Source organism: Eptesicus fuscus, chromosome 6 (assembly GCF_027574615.1).
Source record: "Eptesicus fuscus isolate TK198812 chromosome 6, DD_ASM_mEF_20220401, whole genome shotgun sequence".
Taxonomy (NCBI): domain Eukaryota; kingdom Metazoa; phylum Chordata; class Mammalia; order Chiroptera; family Vespertilionidae; genus Eptesicus; species Eptesicus fuscus.
The window spans coordinates 75,229,884-75,251,951 of record NC_072478.1 but is presented as its reverse complement, the minus strand read 5'-3'; the positions used below and the strand labels follow the sequence as shown (position 1 = coordinate 75,251,951).

The 22,068-nt window shown below is 48.3% G+C and overlaps 1 protein-coding gene across 2 annotated transcripts; it reads right to left on the bottom strand.

Annotated features, from left to right (window-relative positions):
- Window positions 1-3,000: 3,000 nt before the first annotated feature.
- Window positions 3,001-21,263, bottom strand: CATSPER3 (cation channel sperm associated 3). 2 transcript variants are annotated; one of them, XM_008142142.3, is made up of 8 exons: window positions 21,048-21,263; window positions 19,172-19,325; window positions 10,215-10,454; window positions 6,278-6,460; window positions 5,495-5,635; window positions 5,065-5,184; window positions 4,069-4,226; window positions 3,001-3,175 (listed from the first exon to the last, which is right to left on the bottom strand). In XM_008142142.3, exons 1-8 carry the CDS (start codon window positions 21,143-21,145, stop codon window positions 3,070-3,072), a joined length of 1,200 nt encoding a protein of 399 aa, XP_008140364.2. In that variant the 5' UTR covers window positions 21,146-21,263; the 3' UTR covers window positions 3,001-3,069. The 2 variants fall into 2 exon arrangements, with proteins under 2 accessions (XP_008140364.2, XP_054572971.1); XM_054716996.1 differs by lacking the exon at window positions 21,048-21,263 and adding an exon at window positions 20,903-20,920.
- Between the last annotated feature and the right edge of the window lie 805 nt (window positions 21,264-22,068).

Sequence of the window (22,068 nt, the reverse complement as noted above, 5' to 3'; positions counted from 1 at the left end):
TGTTACTAAACCTCTGTCACATCTCGCTCCTTTCTCCCCAGTCCCCACCCCTGCGACTGGAATCAGCAGCCATCACCTCTCCTTTCTGAGGAGCCTGTTAGGAACTCTTCTTTCTTGAGCCTGTGGGACAGTGGAGCAGGCCCAGGCCATTTGGGGCTAGGGACAGACACCAGAACAGGTGGAGACACCAAAACAGGTGGAGACACCCCGAGCGCAAAGCCGGGCGGGGTGAAGGGCAGTTTGTTTAGGAGTCCTGTCTCACCCACACCTACAGAGCACAGGAGGGTACAGCGCCTAGCGTCTCAGGATTGGACTTCCAGGGGCTGCTGGGATGAACAGGAGAGCATATTCTCAGACACGGCCTGGGTCTCCATAACAAGGCACTGCTTCCTGCTGGTGGAATCAACAGCGATTTTTTAAAAATCTGGTCCCTTTCCAAATACCTCCAGATCCTTCTCACTGGGGGAGGGCCTGGGTGTGACCAGAAGACTCGGGCCCAGGTCCCCCCTGCATCCCACTGCAGCCCCCAAACCACCAGGCTGGCAGGATGGAGATGAGCGGGCCATTTGGGGACAGCTCTGTGGGACCCCAGGGCCGCGAGTGGGGAGGAAGGTCCTACTTTCCACCACCAGGCCTGGACAAGCAGAGCCACTCTGCCCCAAGCAAATCAACTGAAAGCCTTGGCCAAGCCTGTTTGCGTTGGTGAGAGCCCAAGTGGGAATTCCAATCTGCCCGTGTTTGCTCTACAGGCAAATAGAGCCAAACAGAAATGCTGCTTTGGGACTCGGAGCCAAATATCCGCCGGCCTGCCCTGCCAGCAGTGTTGGGCCAGCCCTCCGCATGTCACCTCTCACAGTTCTCTGCTCTGGGACAGCCTTCTGCCTTTGCCCTTGAAAGCAGCTCACCCCACCCAGTGGCCCAGGCTCATGACTTCCCTGCTGGGCCTGGGACCCAGACCTTCCCGCCAGGCCCGTCTTGCGTGTGCCCATTCTGCACCCAGTCACCCCCACCCCCGCAGGTGCCTGACCGCTGTTCCCTGCTCTCACTTCTTACTCTCTTGCCACCGCGACTCAGCCCCTGACTGGCATAGCCCACTCTGCATCCGGCCACCAAGCAGAGGCAGAGCTGACAGCCAGAAAGCACAAACCATAAGTTGACTACGTCTTTTTTCACACTCTCATGCGTATTTTATTTGATCTTTATAGCTGGTCAGTTTATCGGCCCATTTCTCAGAGGAAACCGCTGAGACATATTGCCTAAGGTCACCAGATGAAGGAATCCAGGTCTCTGACTCCAAAACCTCGGTGCTTTCTAACTTGCCTCCCTGAAGGAAGTTTTGAGATGCCTGGGGCATTGCCCAGTGAGAGCGGGTGGATGTGTTTTCATATCCCCCTGAACGAGGTTGGCACAGCCAGTGTGAGCACTTGGCAATGTCTGCTTTCGCCCCTTTCCCGTAAATGGAGCCATTGCCTAAGGCCCACCTGCCCTGTGCCGGCCCACCAGAGCACCCCTGGAAGCCACCGGCCCTCCTGGTCAGGCATTGAACGCATAGGCCCTGAGCCCCTACCTGCCCTCCGAGGGCACAGACACCCTGCTAACTTCAGGCCCACCTCCCCAGGCATTGGCACAAAGTTCTCGCCACCCCAGGGAGCAGCTAGGTTACAATCCCAGCCCCAGAGGGCTCCCCAGAGCATGGCCACAGGCTGCACTCTCCAGAGCTATCCTTGGCATTGTTCACACAATTCTCAATTTGGTCCTGAGAATGTGAACATTTGCAAATGGAAATGACTTGAGTATCTTACAAGATGCGTGCTCTCTGCAAACAAACATTGTCACTTCCTCAGGGAAACTTTCTTTCAGTCTGACTGGACTTCTGTCTCCCCTACACAACCGTAGGCACCAGGGGGCCAGGACTAGATTGTGGGCTTCTCTTCACAGAACCCCCAGCACCCAACACAGCTCAGTAAACAGTCAATGTATAAACGAAACCATGAATATAGGTTTCCACCTGCCCCTGTCATGTGGCCTCAGGGGTGCTGTCACCCAGGCCTGGAGCCCATGGGACCCTTTTGTGCAGTCACTCTCAACTCTACCCGACGTGTTTTCTGCTGACCTGACTCCCCAGTGTGGGTCTGGGATCCTTCCGCACTCAGCTATGGGTGCTGGTCTCCCCCACCAGGTCTACCCAGAACCCGCCCTCCCTCTGTCTGAGATGTAACTGCCAAGGTGACAGGCCTCAAGAATGCTCCCCAGCAATGGAGCAGAGGGAAACAGCCAGACCTCTGGCCTGGCCCATTGGGAACAGGGGGTACCAGCCGCCCTGCCCTACCTGGGCCTTCGGATGGCCCCGTCATGACCAGAGCAGTTGGGACCAGGCCCTGGGCAGCTCTGGCAGTCATGTGGCTAGAAATGTTGCAGAAAATCGCACCTTTTCCGTGGGGAGTCCTAACCAGCCACACGAGGGGAAGCAGCCCAAAGTGCCTGTTGCTGGCCAGCCAGACCCGCCCACCCTGAGCTCCATGGCCGCACAACAGAGTCCCGCCAGTCACAGTCGCACGCCTGGCGCACCATGACCACTGTGAGCCTAGGAGAAAGCAGAGACGACTCCAAAGAGGGGTCCCCAGAGCACTGGGCCCACAGAGAGATGCAGCTCTCCAGGTGTGGGGCGGCCCGTAGCTGAGCCCAGCAGAGGTTCCGAGGGAAGAGGCCACATCAGCTCAAAGGGGCCAGGCACTCGGGGCGGCTAGGCCTGGGGTCCTCAGGGGGCTTCCCCAGGAACACAGTGGGTTCTTGCTGCTGGGGTCAAGGAGGAGAGACCCAGCGTGGCCCTGGAAGTGGCCACAGGCCAGGATGAGTCTTGAGCCTCCTCCTCTCACTCCCAAGGCCTGGCTGTGTCTTGAGGTGGGTGGTGTCAGAGGATCAGGCTTCATGGGCACCCGTCCAGACCCAACCCCCAAAGGTGGGGAAACGCCATGCTCACAGCAACCGTGAAGAGGCGGGTTCAGAAAGCCTGTGTTTAATGGGGGCTGCCCCAGCCTGGGAGCCCTCGGCGCCGGGTGCCCAGCCACACTACTTCTCGTCAATCTTTGCTGAGGAAAGCGACTGCTTCTTCTGGGGCATGTCTTCGAGCATCAGGTTCAGCACGTGCACAATCTCGTAATACAGCTCTTGGAGCCTGCAAGTGGGGCAGGAGAGGGCCTGAGCGCGGGGGCGGGCTCTGTGCCACTGGGCTCCCCCATCGCAGGCCTGCACCTGGCACCCACCACCCCTAGCAGGTGTGGGGTCAGGAAAGAGCAAGGACTTCAGAGCCCAGTCAGGGGCCAGAACCCAGGTCTGCCATTCCATTCCACCTGTGGCCTGGAGGGAGTCATTTCACTGCATGAGTCAGGTTGGGGACAACAAACTCCTGGGCTGTGTGTGGTGACTGCAGAGAAGACCAGACCCTGCCTGGTCCACTCTGGGCCAAGGTGGGTGTTCCCTGATGCCCTCCTTCCAGTTCCTCCTGTCCACAAAGCCCTCCAGGAGACGTCTGTCAAGAAGCTAAGCTAATCCTGTCCCTCCTTGTTCAAGAGCCCAAGGTGGCTCCTTAATGCCCATGCCCAGGTCCCCTTCCTGGCAGTAATGGCCAGTAAAACCCCAGCTAACTTGCACGGAGCACGACGCTGGGCCAGGCCAAGCTCTCATTTCCATAGAATCGGCCCAGCAGCCCCTCATGAGGCAGAGGGGAAGGGGCAGAGACTTGCCCAGAGTCACAGAGAAAGGGCCCTAGCAGAACCAGGCCAGAAGCCTCAGCTCTTTCCTCTGCCCCTGAGAAAGGGTTAGTGAGGAAGGGCCCGGGGAGTCTGAGGAGCCAGCATTTAAATGCAGGCCATGGTAGGCTGGGGAGGGGCAGGGGGCAGAGTCCAGGCCCTGTGCATACATGGAACCCTGTACCCCTTGAAGGGCCTGGCTCTGCCCAGCCATTGCCCCCTTGCTTTCCCAGGGCACCTGGCATGGCCCTGCCCTCAAGAAAGTGAGGCCAGGAAAGTCCTGGCACCCTAGGGCTAGGTCAGTGGTGCTGGGACTGACTTGTAAATCGTAGTGTCCTGGTTGTCCAGAGTGGACAAATAGATGTCGATGAAGGGCAGGCTAGTGGCAAAATCATCCAAGACCATGGGGTCAGTGTGCTGCAGGGTGTTCTTGAAGTTCTCCACCAGCTCACCAAAACTTTTGTAGTCAACATTTGCCTAGAGAGGGAGGCACAGAGAGATCAGTGACAAGAAGGAGGTGATTCTCAAAATGTACAGAAACCTGGGGACCCTCCACAAGGGGCCCAGGCGGAGGGCTGACCCTGGCCCTGTCTGAACTTGGACTCTCTGACCGAGGGAGCCTCCTGAGCTACCATCACTGAGAACAGGTGACACAGAAAGGGACCGGTGAGAGCCAGAGTGGGATTCAGCATGGCCTCACCTGCTCTGAACTAACCTTGAACACAGTCAAGAAAGGCAGATGTCTCTGCCTCAGGGCAGAGGCTGAGGAGGGAGGTGCTAACCACGTGGGGAGAGAGGGGCAGAGTCCGGCTCAGGACCTGGCAGAGCACCAGGGCTCCACGTAGGGAGCTCAGAGCACTTGGGCTGCAAAGAGAAGACGCCCAGCCCTTTACAGCTGTGTCCTGCCTGACAAAATCTCCAGCCTGTTGTGCTCATTCTTGTTCGGTTTAGAAAACCAGGTTAGGAACACCTGTCAGGGCCTCCGTGGCCTCACCCACGCAGAGGACGGGGGCCGTGCCCACCTGGCGCCCAGTGAGGCCTCGGTAACAAGAGCACTCCAGGCCAAGGCCCAGCAGAACAGCCCTGCCGGGAAGGAGGGAAATACTATTGTAACCACAGCACTCCACATTCACAGGTCCAGAGAAATACAAGCGTACAGGAAATAAAGCTTGATTCTGGGAAATACAGGAGGTATTACCTGCCTCACCTAAGGCCGCAGATGCCTGAGGCCACCTTCCACTCCCGTTTTTTGGCCATTGCTTCCGCCCTGACTGTCCATGCAGGTGCTGCCCACCTGCCTGTGGAGATCACCTACCTGTGTCTTCATCAGCCTGCTGACCTCCTCCTGCTGCCGCTTCACGATCACCTGCTTCTCTTTCATGAGCGTCATGTGCCTCTCCAGCATCAGCTCCCGCTCAAACTTTTTGATGGAGTTCTGGAGAGTGGGGTGACGAGGGAAAGTGAGGGCTCCCACTGCACACCACCACCGCCCCCCACCCCCGTCTTTCTTCTTCCCTAGCCTTGCACTGCTGCTCAGACCCTTTAGCAGGAGGAACCCTCCATACAGGGCCAGCCCCCAACTCAAGCTGCCAGTGCAGCTGCAGTGACTTCCCACGCTCCTGCCCACCTGGCCACCTCCCCTCCGCTTTAGGATGGAGAGAGCTCAGGTCCTCCCTGGAGACTTGGCCCACAGCCCCGCCTGTCACACCAAAGCCGACCCCCAATCCTTACGCTTGCAGCCTCACCTCGGTGTGGATGATCATCACACCCACGAACATGCTGAGGAAGACGAAGGAGCCAAGCAAGATGAAGATGATGGTGAATGCTCGGCTCAGAATAAAATTCCTGTCGTCCAGCTGCTGCTGCAGGTCTGTCCAGCCATCGACCTGCTCGGGCAGGGGAAGGCATGCCAAGTGTCAAGGCCCAGTGGTGTAAGCCTCCTGCTCACCTACCTTAGGGGAGCCCTCACCCCACTAGATGGAGGTTGTCACTTCCTCCATATCAGCCCTTGCACACATCCCCAGTCCACTGAGTCCAGTGCAGACGGGTGGCCTGGTGGTACAGGGCACCACTCACTGGGTGGGGGCACTTCTGGCCAAGGTGCCCTGGGGGTCTGCTCCAAAAGGCGTCCCATCCTTCCCAGAAGACACGGCCTTTCTCTGCCAAGGCCTTCTTCGGATAGACTCCAGTCTTTCCAGAGCCCAATAGAGTCCAGACTTCTAGACTTGGGTAGATTTGTGACATGGGTTTCACTTTTAAATTAAACTTAATCCAAATGAATCATCTTTTGAGAACTCTGAAATTTTTACAACCCTGTGAGACGAATGCGAATGCTCTAGGGAGTCACAAGATTAGAGACAGAGAGGGACCCCTGGCCAGGACACTAGTTTCTGCCTCAGCTTCCCCAGCCCAGCGAAGTGTCCAAACATGGGGAAGGCCCCCCGGGAAGCCCAGAATGTCCACACTCACACCAGCTGACAGTCCCTTCTCAAGGCCCCTTCCCCCACCACTGTTCCCAAACACAGTACCGTCGCCAAGCTGAAGAGGGTAAAGAAGGCCACAGCCAGGTTCCCCCAGTTTTTCAGGTCACCCTTATCTGGATCTCCAAACAGGCAGAAGCCCAGGATAGCGAAGATGTACATCAGGATGAAGAACAGGATGAGCACAGAGGCCACAGTGTAGAATGTCTGCCCAATGGCGGTGATGAGCGTCTGCAAGGCAGAGGCACGGGACTAGGCAAGGCTGCAGGCGGGGTAGGGCTCAGGTCCAGTCTGCCCAGACCACAGCTCTCCCCAGCATCCAGTGTCCTGTCTGCATGTAGTAGATGCTCCACCAATGGTTGGATGGAGAGATGGAGGGGAAAGGGAGGGAGGGAGGGAGAAAGGGAGGAATGGAGAGAGGGAGGGAGGGAGGAAGGGAGGAGGGAGGGAAGAAGGTAAAAGGAGTGGAAGAGGGAGGGGAGCTCTGCCCAGATTGAGGGCTGGACCAATGCCTGGCCTCCACTCTCTGTCATCTGTGGGCAGATCGTGTGCTGTCTCAGGTCTGGGTAGTCCCCCATCAGCCACTTGAACCCCTTCCTGGATTCATGGTCATCCCAAGGTGTTCTGCTTCTCCCTGAGGGCCAGCCCTGAATGCTCTTTCAGGCCCAGGAAGAAGAGGGAGCCACTCAGGTAGTGGGAATAAAGAGGGCTGAGAGGAAGGTGGCTTCCCATTCTTTCTGGGCCCCATTTCCCAGGCAAGTCTCTGTCTTGTGAACTTCGTCTCACCTCCCACTACATTGCCCCTGCTGGGGAGCACCGTGCATAGCTCCTCATCATTCATTCTTCATGACCCAGGGTCTTGCATGTAGTAGGTGCTCAATACATGTTCACCTACATAGACGCTGTCACAGACATCATTTCAAGATAGGTAGGTGTTATCATTCTTCCCACATCAAGATGAGGGGTCAGAGGCTCAGCGAAGGAAAGGGGTTGGCCAGGGTCACACTCCAATACAGTGGCAGAACATGGGCCCAACTATCAAGACCTTTGCCTCGTGCCACCACCTTCACTCCACGGCCTCCCCAGAGGACCCTCTCTTGCCTGAGGACATCACTCCTCAGCAGCCCTCTCAAGGGAGTCTGCCTGTCCCCTACGGCCTGATCAGGAGGCCACCCTCTGCCCTATCCTCGGAGCCTCCGCCTCCGTGGACAAAGCCCCTGCTTCTGAGCAGGGCAAACCTTCCAGCTTCCCTCTCCACCCCGTGTCTCAAAATCTCTCCCCCAGGCTCCACCCCATCCTGCTGCCATCCTGGGGGCCTTCAGCATCTCTATGGATACCCACCATCCCCCAGGTCTCCTCCTCGCTTGACTTCCTCATCTCCAGTGACCCTTGCACCACTTTAGACCCTCCTCCCTTGGTGCCCCCGACCTGGCACTTACCTCCCAGTTTTCTCTCCTGGCCACCCACCTTACTCTTGAACCTACACTTCGACTCCAATGCCCAGCACCTTAGATACTCCCATCCCCACTTCCAGGTCTATTACTGGGTCTGTCTCTAGCCTACAAGCAAGGGGAGCCAGGCTCAGGTTTACAAAGGAAGGGCGTCCTGACATGACGTGCACGTTAGAGATTCCCCCAGCTGCTGGGACATTTCTGATCCAAAACTCTCCGTAGCGTGGGAAGTCATTGCAGGAATTCAGGTAAAGGTGAATGGATAGTGATGGAGAAAAAATGACTATGGGGATGAAAATAGTCAATAACTATTTAGGAGGCCATACAGCAGGACTTTGGGTGAGAGGAATCAAAGCGAACATTCAAATTTATTACTTGGAAGTTGAATAGGGTTGGAGGGGTGCTTTTCAGCAAAAGATAAAATAGAGGAGGAGGCGCCAAGGTTTGGGATCTGAGCGTGGGGATGGGGGAGAGTGATAACTTCTAGTTTAGACACGTTGAGTTTGAGGAGCATGCAAGATGCCCAGGAGGCAGTTGGGTCTGAAGGTCAAAGAGAGAGATGTGGGCAGGTAAAGACTCCTGAAAAGTGGAAAAGATCACCCAAAAAGAATATGCAAAGAGGAGAACTCAGGACATAGCCCTTAGAAAACAACACTTAGGAGCCGGGCGAAGGACACATGTACCCAAAGAGTCATGCCCGAGCGGCAGGAGGAAAACCAAGAAGAGGCAGGGACAAGGCTGCCAAGGGAGATGGCCAGTGGGCTTGGAACAAGGAGGTTGTGGGTAACCTCAGAGAGACTAGCTACTTCGAGTGGAGGGAAGAAGCCAGGGCATAAATGCCAGAAAAGGAAGTGGGGTCTGGGGTTATAGACACCTCTTCCCAAAAGCTTCACAAGAGGAGGGCTGGACTACATTGTTTGGGAGGGAACACATACACGTGTGTGACTCTGTGAGGGCAAAGAATGAATGACTGGGGCCCTGTGGCCGGGGGAGCCCTTTAACATTCTCCTTCTCTTCTCCACCTAGGACTGGGGTCCCTGAGTGTCAGGCCTAGGCCCTGGATAGACACACAGGCTAGGCTGGAAGTGATTTCTCAGCCAAACAGGCTAACACACCCTAACTGGTCAAGTAGGTCCAAACCAGCCCCTTCCTGGAGAAGCGTGGACACTGGGGGCCGAGCCAGGGCAAACATCCTGCATCCAGGCGGAATACTAAGGGTATGCTTGGGTCAGCTCTGAGATTTGTTCTGAAACCTTCTGAGCCAAGGAAAGGCCGGTCACCCCTTCTCAGCAGGAGCAGCACTGCCGGAGCCACCTGAACCAAGTAATGAGACTGTTCCCATCAAAAGCAGCAGCAGATTTTTAGCTGTTTGGGGAAAGCAGGCCACCAGAAAGCTGGAGCCCACCCCCCCCCCCCGCCCGGGGCATGTAGTTTGAAGAGTCTGTGCCATGAGAAGATGGTCCACCTTGCAGCACGGGGAGAGGGAAAGGCCAGGTGGCCTCTAGAGCGAGACACACCTTTCCAGTCTCTGGCATCACCGACTGAGTGACCTGGGGCCTCGATTTCTTTATCGATAAAATGGGGCTCATAATACTTTTCCTACAATTGTTTTAAGATTAACTGAGGTAACCATCTCACACCTGTCAGAATGGCTATCATCAACAAATCAACAAACAACAAGTGTTGGCGAGGATGCGGAGAAAAAGGAACCCTCGTGCACTGCTGGTGGGAATGCAGACTGGTGCAGCCACTGTGGAGAACAGTATGGAGTTTCCTCAAAAAACTGAAAATGGAACTCCCATTTGACCCAGTAATCCCACTCCTGGGAATATATCCGAAGAAACTAGAAACACCAATCAGAAAGGATATATGCACCACTATGTTCATAGCAGCACAATTTACAATAGCTAAGATTTGGAAACAGCCTAGGTGCCCATCAGCAGATGACTGGATCGGAAAACTGTGGTACATCTACACAATGGAATACTATGCTGCCATAAAAAAGAAGGAATTCTCATCATTTGCAGCAACCTGGATGGAATTGGAGAACATTATGCTAAGTGAAATAAGCCAGTCAATGAAAGAAAAATACCACATGATCTCACTCATTTAGGGATAGTAAAGAACATTATAAAGTGGTGAACAAAAAGATAGATACAGAGACAGTAAAGCATCAGACTTTCAAAGTACAGGGGGAAAGTTTGGGAAAGGTGGGGGAGTTATGAAATCAAACGAAGGACTTGTATGCATGCATATAAGCATAAACAATGGACGCAAAACTCTGGGGGGGGAGGGCATGTGTGGGTGTGGGGTGGGGGGGGTAATAGTAAGATATGTACACATATAATACCTCAATAAAAATAGTTAAAAAAAAAAAAAGATTAACTGAGGTAATCTCAGTAATGATCAACCTGCTATATAGTAGGACTCAATAACTGGATGATAGGAGCACAATTATTATTTCATCAGGGGCTGGTGGGCAGCTAGACCCTGTCACCTGCACTCCCAGAACCACACACTCCTAGGTCACTCACCCGGATGCCCCGGCTGTAGGTGATAAGCTTGAGGATGCGCAGAGACTGCATGCCATTAGCAATCTTGAGGTGAGGGTAGTGCTTGCCCTTGATCTTGCGGAGGGCATAGGGGATTGAGATAACGATGATGATGGTCAAGTCTAGCAGATTGTAGCCGTCCTTCCAGAAGTCAATGGGGTCCACGTAGAGCTTCATATAGAACTCGGCGCTATATATGGCCACAAAGAAGATCTCTGAGACCTGCAGAAGTGGCAAGGTTTGGGGGGTCAGATCTATAGTCCTGGCCCTCTCCTTGCTTGGACCACCCAACCAGGTGTGTGCTGGCTGGGGGTAGGGGCTCCTGAGTCACCCATATGAGAGAGAGAGATCCAGGCAGAGTCCCTGACACACAGTACACACACAATGTGCCTGGTTCCCTTCTCCTTATCTTTTCCCTGCCCCTCAGTCTGAAGCCTGGTGCTAGGTTTGACCCAGGACACTTGGGAATGACTGACTGACCGACAGGCTGAATGTCTAGATAAGCACCAGGATGAGGCAACACAACATGATGAGCACCCTGAATGTAAGGTTTCCCAAAGAAAAGGTCTCAAGAGTCTCCTGGCCACCCTGAATATCCAAACTTCTATATACAGATGAAATGCACATCTCCTCATATTTACTCTATTTAATCACATACTTACACACCAGTTAACTAATCTGTTTCTAAAGAATATTCTGCCTTCCTTCCATGTTTATACTTTATGAAATAATCTTTTTCAAGTTCTTATGCATCTACAATTCCAGTGGCTTTATATTTACTAAAAAGGCACTTCTCTTTCATTCTTTCTTTCGTTCTTTCTTTGTCTTTGCGTATCTCAACTTTTATTTATTTTTTTAAATAATTATTGTTGAAAGTATTACATATGTCCCCTTTTTACCCCCATTAACCCCCTTTCGCCTGCCCCTGCCCCCTCCCCTCCGCCCCTGGACTTCAGCACCCTATTATCTGTGTCCATGGGTTATGCATATATGCATACAAGATCTTTGGTTGATTACCTCCCACCCTCCCCCAAATTCCCTCTAAGATTCCACACTCTGTTCCATGCTTCGAGTCTCTGGATCCACTCTGTTCGTTCATCAGTTTATTTTGTTACTTAGATTCTACATATGAGTGCGATCATGTGATACTTATCTTTCTCTGACTGGCTTATTTCACTTAGCATGATACTCTCCAGGTCCCTCCATGCTGTCTCAAAGGGTAAGAGAGTCTTCCGTTTTACTGCTGCATAGTATTCCATGGTATAAATGTACCACAGCTTTTCTATCCACTCATCTACTAAGGGGCACTTGGGCTGTTTCCAGATGTTAGCTATTGTAAAATGTACTGCTATGAACATAAGGGTGCATACATTCTTTCTGATTGGTATTTCGGGTTTCTTAGGATATATTCCTAGAAGAGGGATCACTGGGTCAAATGGCAGATCCATATTTAATTTTTTTATGAAACTCCATACTGTTTTCCATAATGACTGCACCAGTCTGCATTCCCACCAGCAGTGCACGAGGGTTCCCTTTTCTCCACATCCTCACCAGCATTTGTCATTTGTTAGTTTGTTAATGGTAGCCATTCTGACAGGTGTGGGATGGTACCTCATTGTCATTTTGATTTGCATCTCTCAGATGATTAGTGACTTGGAGCATTTTTGCATATATCTCTTGGCCATCTGTATGTCCTTTTTGGAGAAGTATCTATTTAGGTCCTTTGCCCATTTTTCAGTTGGATTGTTTGTCTTCCTTTTGTTAAGTTGTGTGAGTTCTTTATATATTTTGGATATTAATCCTTTATCAGATGTATCATTGCCAAATATGTTCTCCCATACAGCGGGCTCTCTTTTCGTTTTGTTGATAGTTTCTTTTGCTGTGCTATATTTACTAAAAGGCACGTTTTTTTGTATTCATTTTAGAGAGAAAGAGAAACATCAATGTGAGAGAGAAACATCGATTGGCTGCCTCCTATATACTCCCCGACTGGGGATTGAACACACAGCCTAGGTATGTGCCCTGACCAGGAATCAAACCTGCAACTTTTTGGTGTATGGACAACACTCCAACCAATCAAGCCACCTAGCCAGGGACCAAAAGGTACTTTTTGAAGTCATCTAAGTTTTTCCCTATCATCAATGCATTCATTCATTCATTGAAGCAGCTTTGATTGAGCATGTGCCAAGCAAGTACCATTCAGGCACTAGAAAATGCAACAATGAATAAGAAAGAAAATGTCTAGCCCCCACGAAGCTTACAGTCTGGTAGTGAAGACAGAAACAAATGCTTAAACAAATTCTACAGCAGATAGGAAGGAAAATGAAACAGCCAAAGGGGATAGAGGGACTGGTCCGGTGGGGGAGGGGCAGTTGTGGCAACCATTTTAGAAAAGGTGGTGAGTGGAGGCCCCACTGAAGCTCACCAAATGGTGAGCATGAGAGCCCTAAGGTGAGGAAGGGGTTGTTACAGGAACGGCAAAGTGAGCATGGCTGGAATGGAAAGGGCGAGCAGGGCAGGAGATGCAGGCCATGGAGGGAGGGCCTTGCAGGCTGGTGAGGGCTCTGAATTTTAATCTCAGCCTTGGAGGATTTTGAGCAAGAGAGTGATATGATCTGATTTACATTTTTAGGAGATCTCAGTTGAAAAGAGACTGTGGGGGAGCTGGCAAACCTGGAGACTGGGAGGCAAGTTAGGGAAAAGGTAACTTTTATTTTACCTTAGAATTATTTCTAGCCGTCATATAGGCAAGAGAGGAGGTTTGGTGGATTTGATGAGGGACAGTGTGGAGTGTGGAGAAGATGATAGATTCTGTATGTCTTCTGTAGGCGGTGATGAGGGGACTTGCTGATGGACTCAAGGATGCATAGGGAAGAGAATAGGCAAGGAAGACCAGTGTTTCAGGCAGAGATACTGGGGTGCCTTCAACTGAGATGAGTTTGGGTTGGATTGGGTTGAAAGGGGTTACAGAATGTCTGAAAGGAAATAGAAATATTTCTGAGATATACCACCTTTTACACATATGTCAGATGCTGTCAGATGCTGTAACTCTAGCCACAACTACCCATTTGGATAACATTAAGGCAGCTGGTGTTTTTACTTGTCCTGCATACTTATATTTGTGGTCTCCACATTGTGATCATTGCTTTTTAAAAAAATATTACGTAATATTTAAGATACACAAAAAGGTATAAAGAGTAATATAATGAACAACCATATACTACCACCCAGCTTAAGAAACAAAGCCTTGTCCTAACCAGTTTGGCTCAGTGGATAGAGCGTCGGCCTGTGGACTGAAAGGTCCCAGGTTTGATTCCGGTCAAGGGCATGTACCTGGGTTGCGGGCACATCCCCAGTGGGAGGTGTGCAGGAGGCAGCTGATCGATGTTTCTCTCTCATCGATGTTTCTAGCTCTCTATCCCTCTCCCTTCCTCTCTGTAAAAAATCAATAAAATACATTAAAAAAAAAAAAAAAAAAAGAAACAAAGCCTTACCTTTCATTGTTCAGATCTCCTGCCCTTTCCACAAAGGTAATCCTATTGAAAATCTGGAGTGTGTCATGCTTGTGCATTTTGTATTTTAAGAATACCTTTCCTGCCGAAACCGGTTTGGCTCAGTGGATGGAGCGTCGGCCTGCGGACTGAAGGGTCCCAGGTTCGATTCCGGTCAAGGGCATGTACCTTGGTTGCGGGCACATCCCCAGTGGGGGGTGTGCAAGAGGCAGCTGATCGATGTTTCTCTCTCATGGATGTTTCTAACTCTCTATCCCTCTCTCTTCCTCTCTGTAATAAAATCAATAAAATATATTTTTTTAAAAAGAATACCTTCCCTCACCCAGCCGGTGTGGCTTAGTGGTTGAGCATTGACCTATGAACTAGGAGGTCATGGTTTGATTCCTGGCCAGGGCACATGCCTGGGTTGTGGGCTCAATCCCCAGTAGGGGACATACAAGAGGCAGCCGATCAATGATTCTCTCTTATCACTGATGTTTCTCTCTCTCACTCCCTCTCCTTTCCTCTTTCTGAAATAAATAAAAACATTTATTTTTTTAAAAAGAACACCTTTCGTCCTCAGGTCCTGTGTGTGTGTGTGTGTGTGTGTGTGTGTGTGTGTGTGTGTGTGTGTTTTATATGTTCTCCTGGGCATTTTAAAGTTGCACTTTTCAAGTTAGGTCTTTAATCCAGTCTTGTGTGCTGTGAGGTAGGGATTCAATTGTATTTTTCCTCCATATGCACAATCAATCATCCTAATACCACTTAATGAAGTCTATCCTTGCACTGCTCATCTACAGTGCCATCTGAGGATACCTGGTCTCCATAAAGGCCAGGGTCTGTTTTGTGTACTCTCTCCTATTCTATTGGTCTATTTGTCTATCCCTGCATCTTTATCCTGCCTTAATTACTAAAGCTTTACCTTTAAAAAATCTAATCTACCAAGCCTCCCTTTTACCTTTCAAAATCACCTTGGTTTTCCTTTGCCTTTCATTCTTTTATCTAAATTCTACCATCAACTTTTGACATCCCATAAAAAAATCCTGCCAGGCCGAAACCGGTTTGGCTCAGTGGATGGAGCGTCGGTCTGCGGACTTGGGGGTCCTGGGTTCGGTTCCGGTCAGGGGCATGTGCATTGGTTGCGGGCACATCTCCGGTGGGGGGTGTGCAGGAGGCAGCTGGTCAATGTTTCTCTCTCATCGATGTTTCTGGCTCTCTATCCCTCTCCCTTCCTCTCTGTAAAAAATCAATAAAAATATATTTTTTTAAAAATCCTGCCAGACTTCTTAATCTTATTTTATAGATTAATTGGGGGAAATTACATCTTTAAGAAACTGAGCCTTATTCATGATCTGATATATCTTTCCATTTCTTTGTGTCTTCTTTAACAACCTTTATATGTTTTTATTTTTTTCTCCTTAAAGATCACTCTAATCTTTTATTAGATTTGCCTCTAAATACTTTTTATATTTTGTTATTAGGAGTGCTATTTCTTTTGCTGATATATTAAATATATTTAATTTTGTTTAATAATCATATATCCAGCAAACTAGCTAGACTCATTTACTTATTAACTTTATTAATAATTTTTCAGTTTTTTTAGGATTTCTATGAGAAATCATATCACCTGTAAATAATGATAACTTTTTTAAAACTTTCTAATCCTTAATGCTTTTTACTTTTTCTTATATTATTCACTAGAGGCCCGGTACACGAAATTCATGCACTGGGGGAGGGGGTCCCCTCAGCCCAGCCAGCACCCTCTCCAATCCAGGACCCCTCGGGGGATGTCTGACTGCCGGTTTAGGCCCTAGGATCGGGCCTAAACCGGCAGTCAGACATCCCTCTTATAATCATGGACCACTGGCTCCTAATCGCTCACCTGCCTGCCTGCATGGTCGCCCCTAACTGCCGCCGCCCCCCCCCACCTCGCCGGCCTGATTGCCCCTCACTGCCTCTGTGTGCTGGCCTGATTGCCCCTACCTGCCCCCCCCTTGCCAGCCTGGGCCTGGCACCTGCCCCCCCCTTGCCAGCCTGGTTGCCCCCAACTGCCTCCCCCAACTGCCTCCCCCACCAGCCTAGTCAGCCCTTACTGCCCCACCTGCCAGTCTGGTCACCCCCAACTGCCCCCCTCTGCCAGCCTGGTCACCCCTAACTGGCCCCCCTGCCGACCTGGTCGCCCCCAACTGCCCCGCTGCTGGCCTAGTCACCCCTAACTGGCCCCCCTGCCGACCTGGTTGCCCCCAACTGCCCCCCCACTGGCCTAGTTGCTCCTCACTGCCCCCCTGCCAGCCTAATCACCCCCAACTGCCCCTCATGCCGGCCTGATTGCCCCCAACTGCACCCCCCCCACTGGCCTGGTCGCCCCTAACTGCCCCACCTGTCTGGTCATCCCCAACTGCCCCCACTGCTGGCCTGGTTGCCCCAAACTGCCCCCCTTGCCAGCCTGGTCGCCCCTCAAGGCCCCCCCACCGGCCTGGTCGCCTCACACAGCCTGCTGTTCAGTCATTTGGTCATCCCTCACTAACCCCCCCTGCCAACTTGGTCACCCCACACAGCCTGCTGTTCAGTCGTTTGGTTGTCCCTCACTAACCTCCTGCTGGCCTGGTCGTAAGCAGCCATCTTGTGAGGGCATAAGGATCCATTTGCATATTACCTCTTTATTATATAGGATTGGCTAAAAGTCTAATACAAATCTTATCAATAGTTACTGAATACACCTTTAAAGGGAATACTGCTGAAGTTTCACCACTGAGGCCTAGTCAGTGTGCTCAGTGGTTAGAGCACCAGCCCGCACACTGAAGGGTCTCACGTTTGATTCCTGGGCAAAGCCATGTACCTGGGTTGCAGGTTCAATCCCCAGCCTGGTCAGAGCACGTGTCTCCTGCCACATGCCCCAACCAGATTCAGAGATCATACCTGTAACCCAGGTATGTGCTGTTGATGCAGAATCACTCGGGCCAATGCTCTAACCACTAAACCACACAGGCCAGGCTCCATGTCCATTTTCTGAATTGGGTTGTTTAGATTGTTGAATTGTAGAAGTTCATTATATATTATGGATATTAATCCCTTATGAAATATATGATTTGCAAGTATTTTCTCCTATTCTGTGGGTTATCTTTTCACTCTTGATAGTGTCCTTAGATTCACAAATGTTTTCAGTTTTGATGAAGTCTAAATTATCTTTTTTTGTTGTTACCTATACTCTTGGTGTGTAAGAATCCATTGCCAAATTCAAGGTCATGAAGATTTACCCCCTATGTTGTTTTTTAAAGAGTGCTAGCTTTTATATTTAGGATGTTGATCCATTTTGAGATAATTTTTATATAGGGTGTGAGATAGAGCTTCAACTTTACTCTTTTGTATGTGGATATCAAGTTGTCCCAGCACTATTTGATGAAGAGGCTATTTTTCCTCCCAGTGAATGGTCTTGGCAAAGACCATTGTAAAAAATCAATTGGCCATAGGTAGTTGACTTATGTCTAGAATCACAATTCTATTCCAAAGGTCTTGGTCTATCCTATGCCTGTACCACACTGGTCTAGACTGAATAATTCCCAATATGTACTTGAGAAAACATATCTTCTTGATGAACTGGGTAGGGGAATGTCCCTCAGCCCGGCCTGCACTCTCTCACAATCCGGGACCCCTCAGGGATGTCTGACTGTAAACCAGGACATTCCTCTCACAATCCGGAACCCCTCACTCCTAACTGCCCACCTACTCGCTCCTTACCTCCCACCTGCCCGCTCCTTACTGCTTGGCTCGCCACTCTAAAGTCTATTTTGTCTGTTATTATAGCCAACTCGGCTCTCTTTTGGTTTCCTTTTGCATGAGATATTTTTCGTTCTTTCACTTTAAACCTATTTATATAGTTGGATCTCAAGTGAATCTCTTGTAGACAGCGTATATGTGGACTTTTTAATTTCAGAGTTTAATTTACATTTAAGGTAATTACTAATAAGAAAGAAAATATTTCTGCCATTTTGCTATTTGTTTTATATATGTCACATCTTTTTTGTTCCTCAGTTCCTCCATTATGGCTTTCTTTTGTGTTTGATTTTTTTTTTTTTTGTAGTATATCATTTCATTTCTTTCTCATTTGTTTTTCTGTATATTTTTATTTTTTGGCGATTACCCTCAGGATTATAATTAACCTCTTAAATTTATAACCAATCTATTTTTAATTAATACAATCTTAGCTTCAATAATATATAATAACAAGAGGCCTGATGCACGAAATTCATGCATGGGGGTAGGAGGATGTCCCTCAGCCCGGCCTGCACTCTCTCGCAATCCGGGACCCCTCAGGGATGTCTGACTGTAAACCAGGACATTCCTCTCACAATCCAGAACCCCTCACTCCTAACTGCCCACCTACTCGCTCCTTACCTCCCACCTGCCCGCTCCTTACTGCTTGGCTCGCCACTCCTTACTGCCCGCCTGCTCCCTCCTTACCACTTGGCTCGCTGCTCCTTACCACTTGGCTCGCCGCTCCTTAGCATTGGAGAGACTCCCACCAACACCGCTGCGCTCACCAGCTATGAGCTCAGCTTCTGGCTGAACGGTGCTTCTGCTGTGGGAGTGCACTGACCACCAGGGGGCAGCTCCTGCGTTGAGCATCTGTCCCCTGGTAGTCAGTGTGCATCCCAGAGACCAATCGTTCCACAAAATACATCTTTATAATTGTGAGCCCATTAATCTATAACCATTGTTTTATGCATTTATATTTTAAACCACGTAGAAAAGAAGTTATAAACCCAAAATACAATAATACTGGCTTTTATATTTACCTGTAGAATTACTCTTAGTGTTCTTTATTTCTTCATACGGCTTAAGTTACTGTCTAGTTACATTTCAACCTAGAGAGCTATCTTTACCATTTCTTGTAGAACAGGTCTACTAGCAGCAAACTCCTTCAGCTTTTATTTATCTAGGAATGTCCTGATTTTTCCCCTCATTTTTTGAAGGACAGTTTTGCTGGATATAAAATTCTTAATTGATAATATTTTCCTTCAGAATTTTAAATACATCATTGCATTGCCTTCTGACCTCCAGAGTTTCTGAGAATTCAGTTACTAATCTCATTGAGGATGCCCTGTATGTCACGAGTTGGTTCTTACTGCTTCCTCTGCCACCAAGGCTAATCATACAATTGTGGCTCTTTGTAAGGACACCTTGTTAACTAGTTTTGATGCAAATGCTGCCCATGGGTTTTTGCTTTTGCTATTTGGTTGCTCTGTTTTTTAAGAGGGGATTCAAGGAAATTAAAAAACCATGGTACCACTGTCACCATCTTCCTAGATTTTAGAGCATATTTTAAAAGCCCTTAGAATTTTTCTACAGAAAATTTTCATAAACAAAATACCTTAAAAACTGTATAAGATTTTCAGAATTAAAACAGGTGAAATAGAAAGAAAAAAAAGGATCATCTGGTCTGCTTACCTCAAAAAGTGTGAACAAGTTGTATCTTGTTTTATAATCAGTCCACAAGACCACCAAAAAGGCATTAAGTGAGATGGTGCTAATCATAATTATCTTAAACAGTTTACTCCTTAAGAATCTCTTCACAAATGCCTGACATTGAACATCTTTCCTCCTGTCAAAAAGTTGAATAAGAGGTGTGATTACCTCACAACACAGCGAGATCCCCAAAGAATAAATAGCTTTTTGCAGGGACTAGAGTCTGCTTTCCCCCTTCTATGAATATAAGTTTATATATACTTTAAAACTGCAATGAAATACTGAGTGAATGACCACTGAAATATGTATGATGATCACTATCCTCACTCAGTTTCCCAGTTCTTTCTCTCTGGACCTCTGAAACAGAATGGTAACCACTCCTTCTCAAACAAACATAGCATCATCTTTATTTACTCATCTGACCAGTTTTTATTGAGTTCCTACTACATGCCAGACATTACAGTGGGCACTGGAGGTATAAAATGAGCAAAGCTAAATACTGTCAGTCTTGTAAGGAAAACAGGTAATAATCAAATAATCACCTAGACAGGTGCTTAAAAGTCAATGATGAAAATACAAATGCCAATGAACTTTCCCCAAAATGTTCAGCAGCACTACTAATTAGGAAGATGGAAATTAAGTAAAACTATTATTTTTGCTTATAAAATTGGCAAAGTCTTAAACATGATAATATTTAATGCTGGCAAGAGTATATAGTGTGTTGGAGCATTCTCATAAACTGCCAGGGGGAATGTAAATTCACACTTTTCTGAAAAGCCTTAGAACTGTTCCTATCCTCTGACCCAAGGAATCTACCCCAAAAGAATATAATCTAAAATGCAAACAGTTGACGTGGACCAAGTGTGTTTATCCCAGCATTATTTTACAGTAGTGAGAACTTAGAAATGATTTAAAAGTCTAAGAAAAAGAACTGGATATGTAAATTACAGCATATCAATCTCAGGAAATATACAGATACTAAAATATGTCTATCCATTTTCCGTGATTTAGAAAAATGTTTATGATCCATTGGATAGCAAAACACACTAACAGTCCTTGCTGGGTAGCTCAACTGGTTAGAGTGTTGTCCCAATACACCAAGGTTGCAGGTTTGATCCCCGGTCAGGGCACACACAAGAATCAACCAATGAATGCATAAATAAGTAGAACAAGTCAATTTCATCTCTCTCTCTCTCAAATCAATAAAAAAAATTTTAACATGAAAACAAAACAAGTTATAAAATTCTCTACTCAAAATTATCACAACTGTACAAAAATGGGTAGAAGAAAACTTGACAGGAAATCTGCCAAAATGTTGATAGTGGTGAGGTTGTAGGTGATTCTTTTTCCTGTTTGTTTATATTTACCTGTGCTTTGCAATTTTTCTCTGAGTATAACTTTTTTTCCCATTATATATAACAAATGAACACATTCTCACAACAGTAAAAAAAATACACAATGTATATACTTTTATACTGTATAAAAACAAGACATTCAATTTATCTGATTTGAGATAGGGTCAATTACCCAAAAAAAAAAAAGCATTCAAATTATCTAACACAGTAGCTAACAAAAAAAGACAAAATGAAGTCAAACTACTCATTCCGTCTACAGGCCAAATAAAAGCGTGACTGAATATTTGACTTAACCAGCCAGTCGTGATACTAAAGCCAAAGAAGTAAGATGTTTGGCTGAGCATTCATAAAACCTCACCCGTCAGAGAAACCAGCTCATCGAGGACGTGCACCTCAATCTGAGAAGTGGGTGAGTGCCTGTGGGGAAAGGCTGAGAGCACCGGCACCCTGCTACCACTGCTATTGCACATTCCTAATAAGCAACAGAAAGAGAGAATATTTACTTAATTGTCCTGAGTCTTGCACAGAACATCGATACATTACCCAACAGGGTACTGGAAATGGCCCTTGGGCGGGTATGATGATATACATGTTGAGACATTTTCCAAAGGTTCAATTTTTATTCCTCGCTTTTATCATCTAACAGAAAATCTCTGCTTAGGGATTTCCTTGGCGTCTAGATTGCAGAGACCTCAGAGAAGGATCCATGAGGAGAATCCTTGCTTTATGAGGTCATTCTTGGGCATTCCAGTACATGACTAGTCCGCAGGCCCCTGGAGGGGCAAGTTCCGCAGCCCATCTATCCACAGATCCTCTCTTCCCAAGGACACTGTGCACCTCAGCTCAGCAAAAACAGTTGTGAGCACACTGCAATTGTGAAGTTCCGGGCTAAAACTGGGAACCGGAGATAGGCCAGATGAAAACCTCTTCTTCACAAAGTACTCTGATCTGACAGACGGAGGTCCTTAGTATTATGTTACAATAAAGAAGGGTGATAGAAGAGGGGAAAGCAAGGGATTCTAAGAGCAAGTGCACAGCACTGGATACACCTGGAAGGGCAAGGAAAGGTTTTGGTAGAACCTACGAAACAGAGGCTAATTGGGGGCATGGAATGTACGCATATGAACCACCTAGAGTGTAAGGGATGAGCCTATGGGGAGATGTTTTAAGTACAAGAGCAACAGAATTTTTTGCTCTGTTCAGTTCGTGGGATTAATATATTTCCCTTGTTTGCCTTCTCCTATCCTCTTTGGTTTTTAAGGCAAATCAAGACAAAGGGATCTGGATAGCCCTGTTGTATTAAATCTTCAGTGGCTAAATTAGTCAAATTCTTGGAAACCTAAGTTCTTAGGCCACAAGAAAAGGAGGTGACCACCCACCGCTCTGCTGTCCCGGGTGTTCTAAAACAAGTGTATATGACCATTTCTTGTAGAAAAGTATTCTTGTAGACAACCCATATACTAAACTGGGAAATAACATCCTATATACTCAATATTTCCATTTAAAATCATCAACAGTCAGCCC

Excerpts from the sequence above, each read along its gene's own strand:
- CATSPER3 (XM_008142142.3), bottom strand. The coding sequence starts at position 21,145 with ATGTCTCAACATGTATATCATCATACCCGCCCAAGGGCCATTTCCAGT. Across the intron at positions 19,326-21,047 it reads GCAAGACTCAGGACAATTAA|GAGGAAAGATGTTCAATGTC; the intron begins GTAAATATTCTC and ends ACTTTTTGACAG. Across the intron at positions 10,455-19,171 it reads ACTTGTTCACACTTTTTGAG|GTCTCAGAGATCTTCTTTGT; the intron begins GTAAGCAGACCA and ends CCACTTCTGCAG.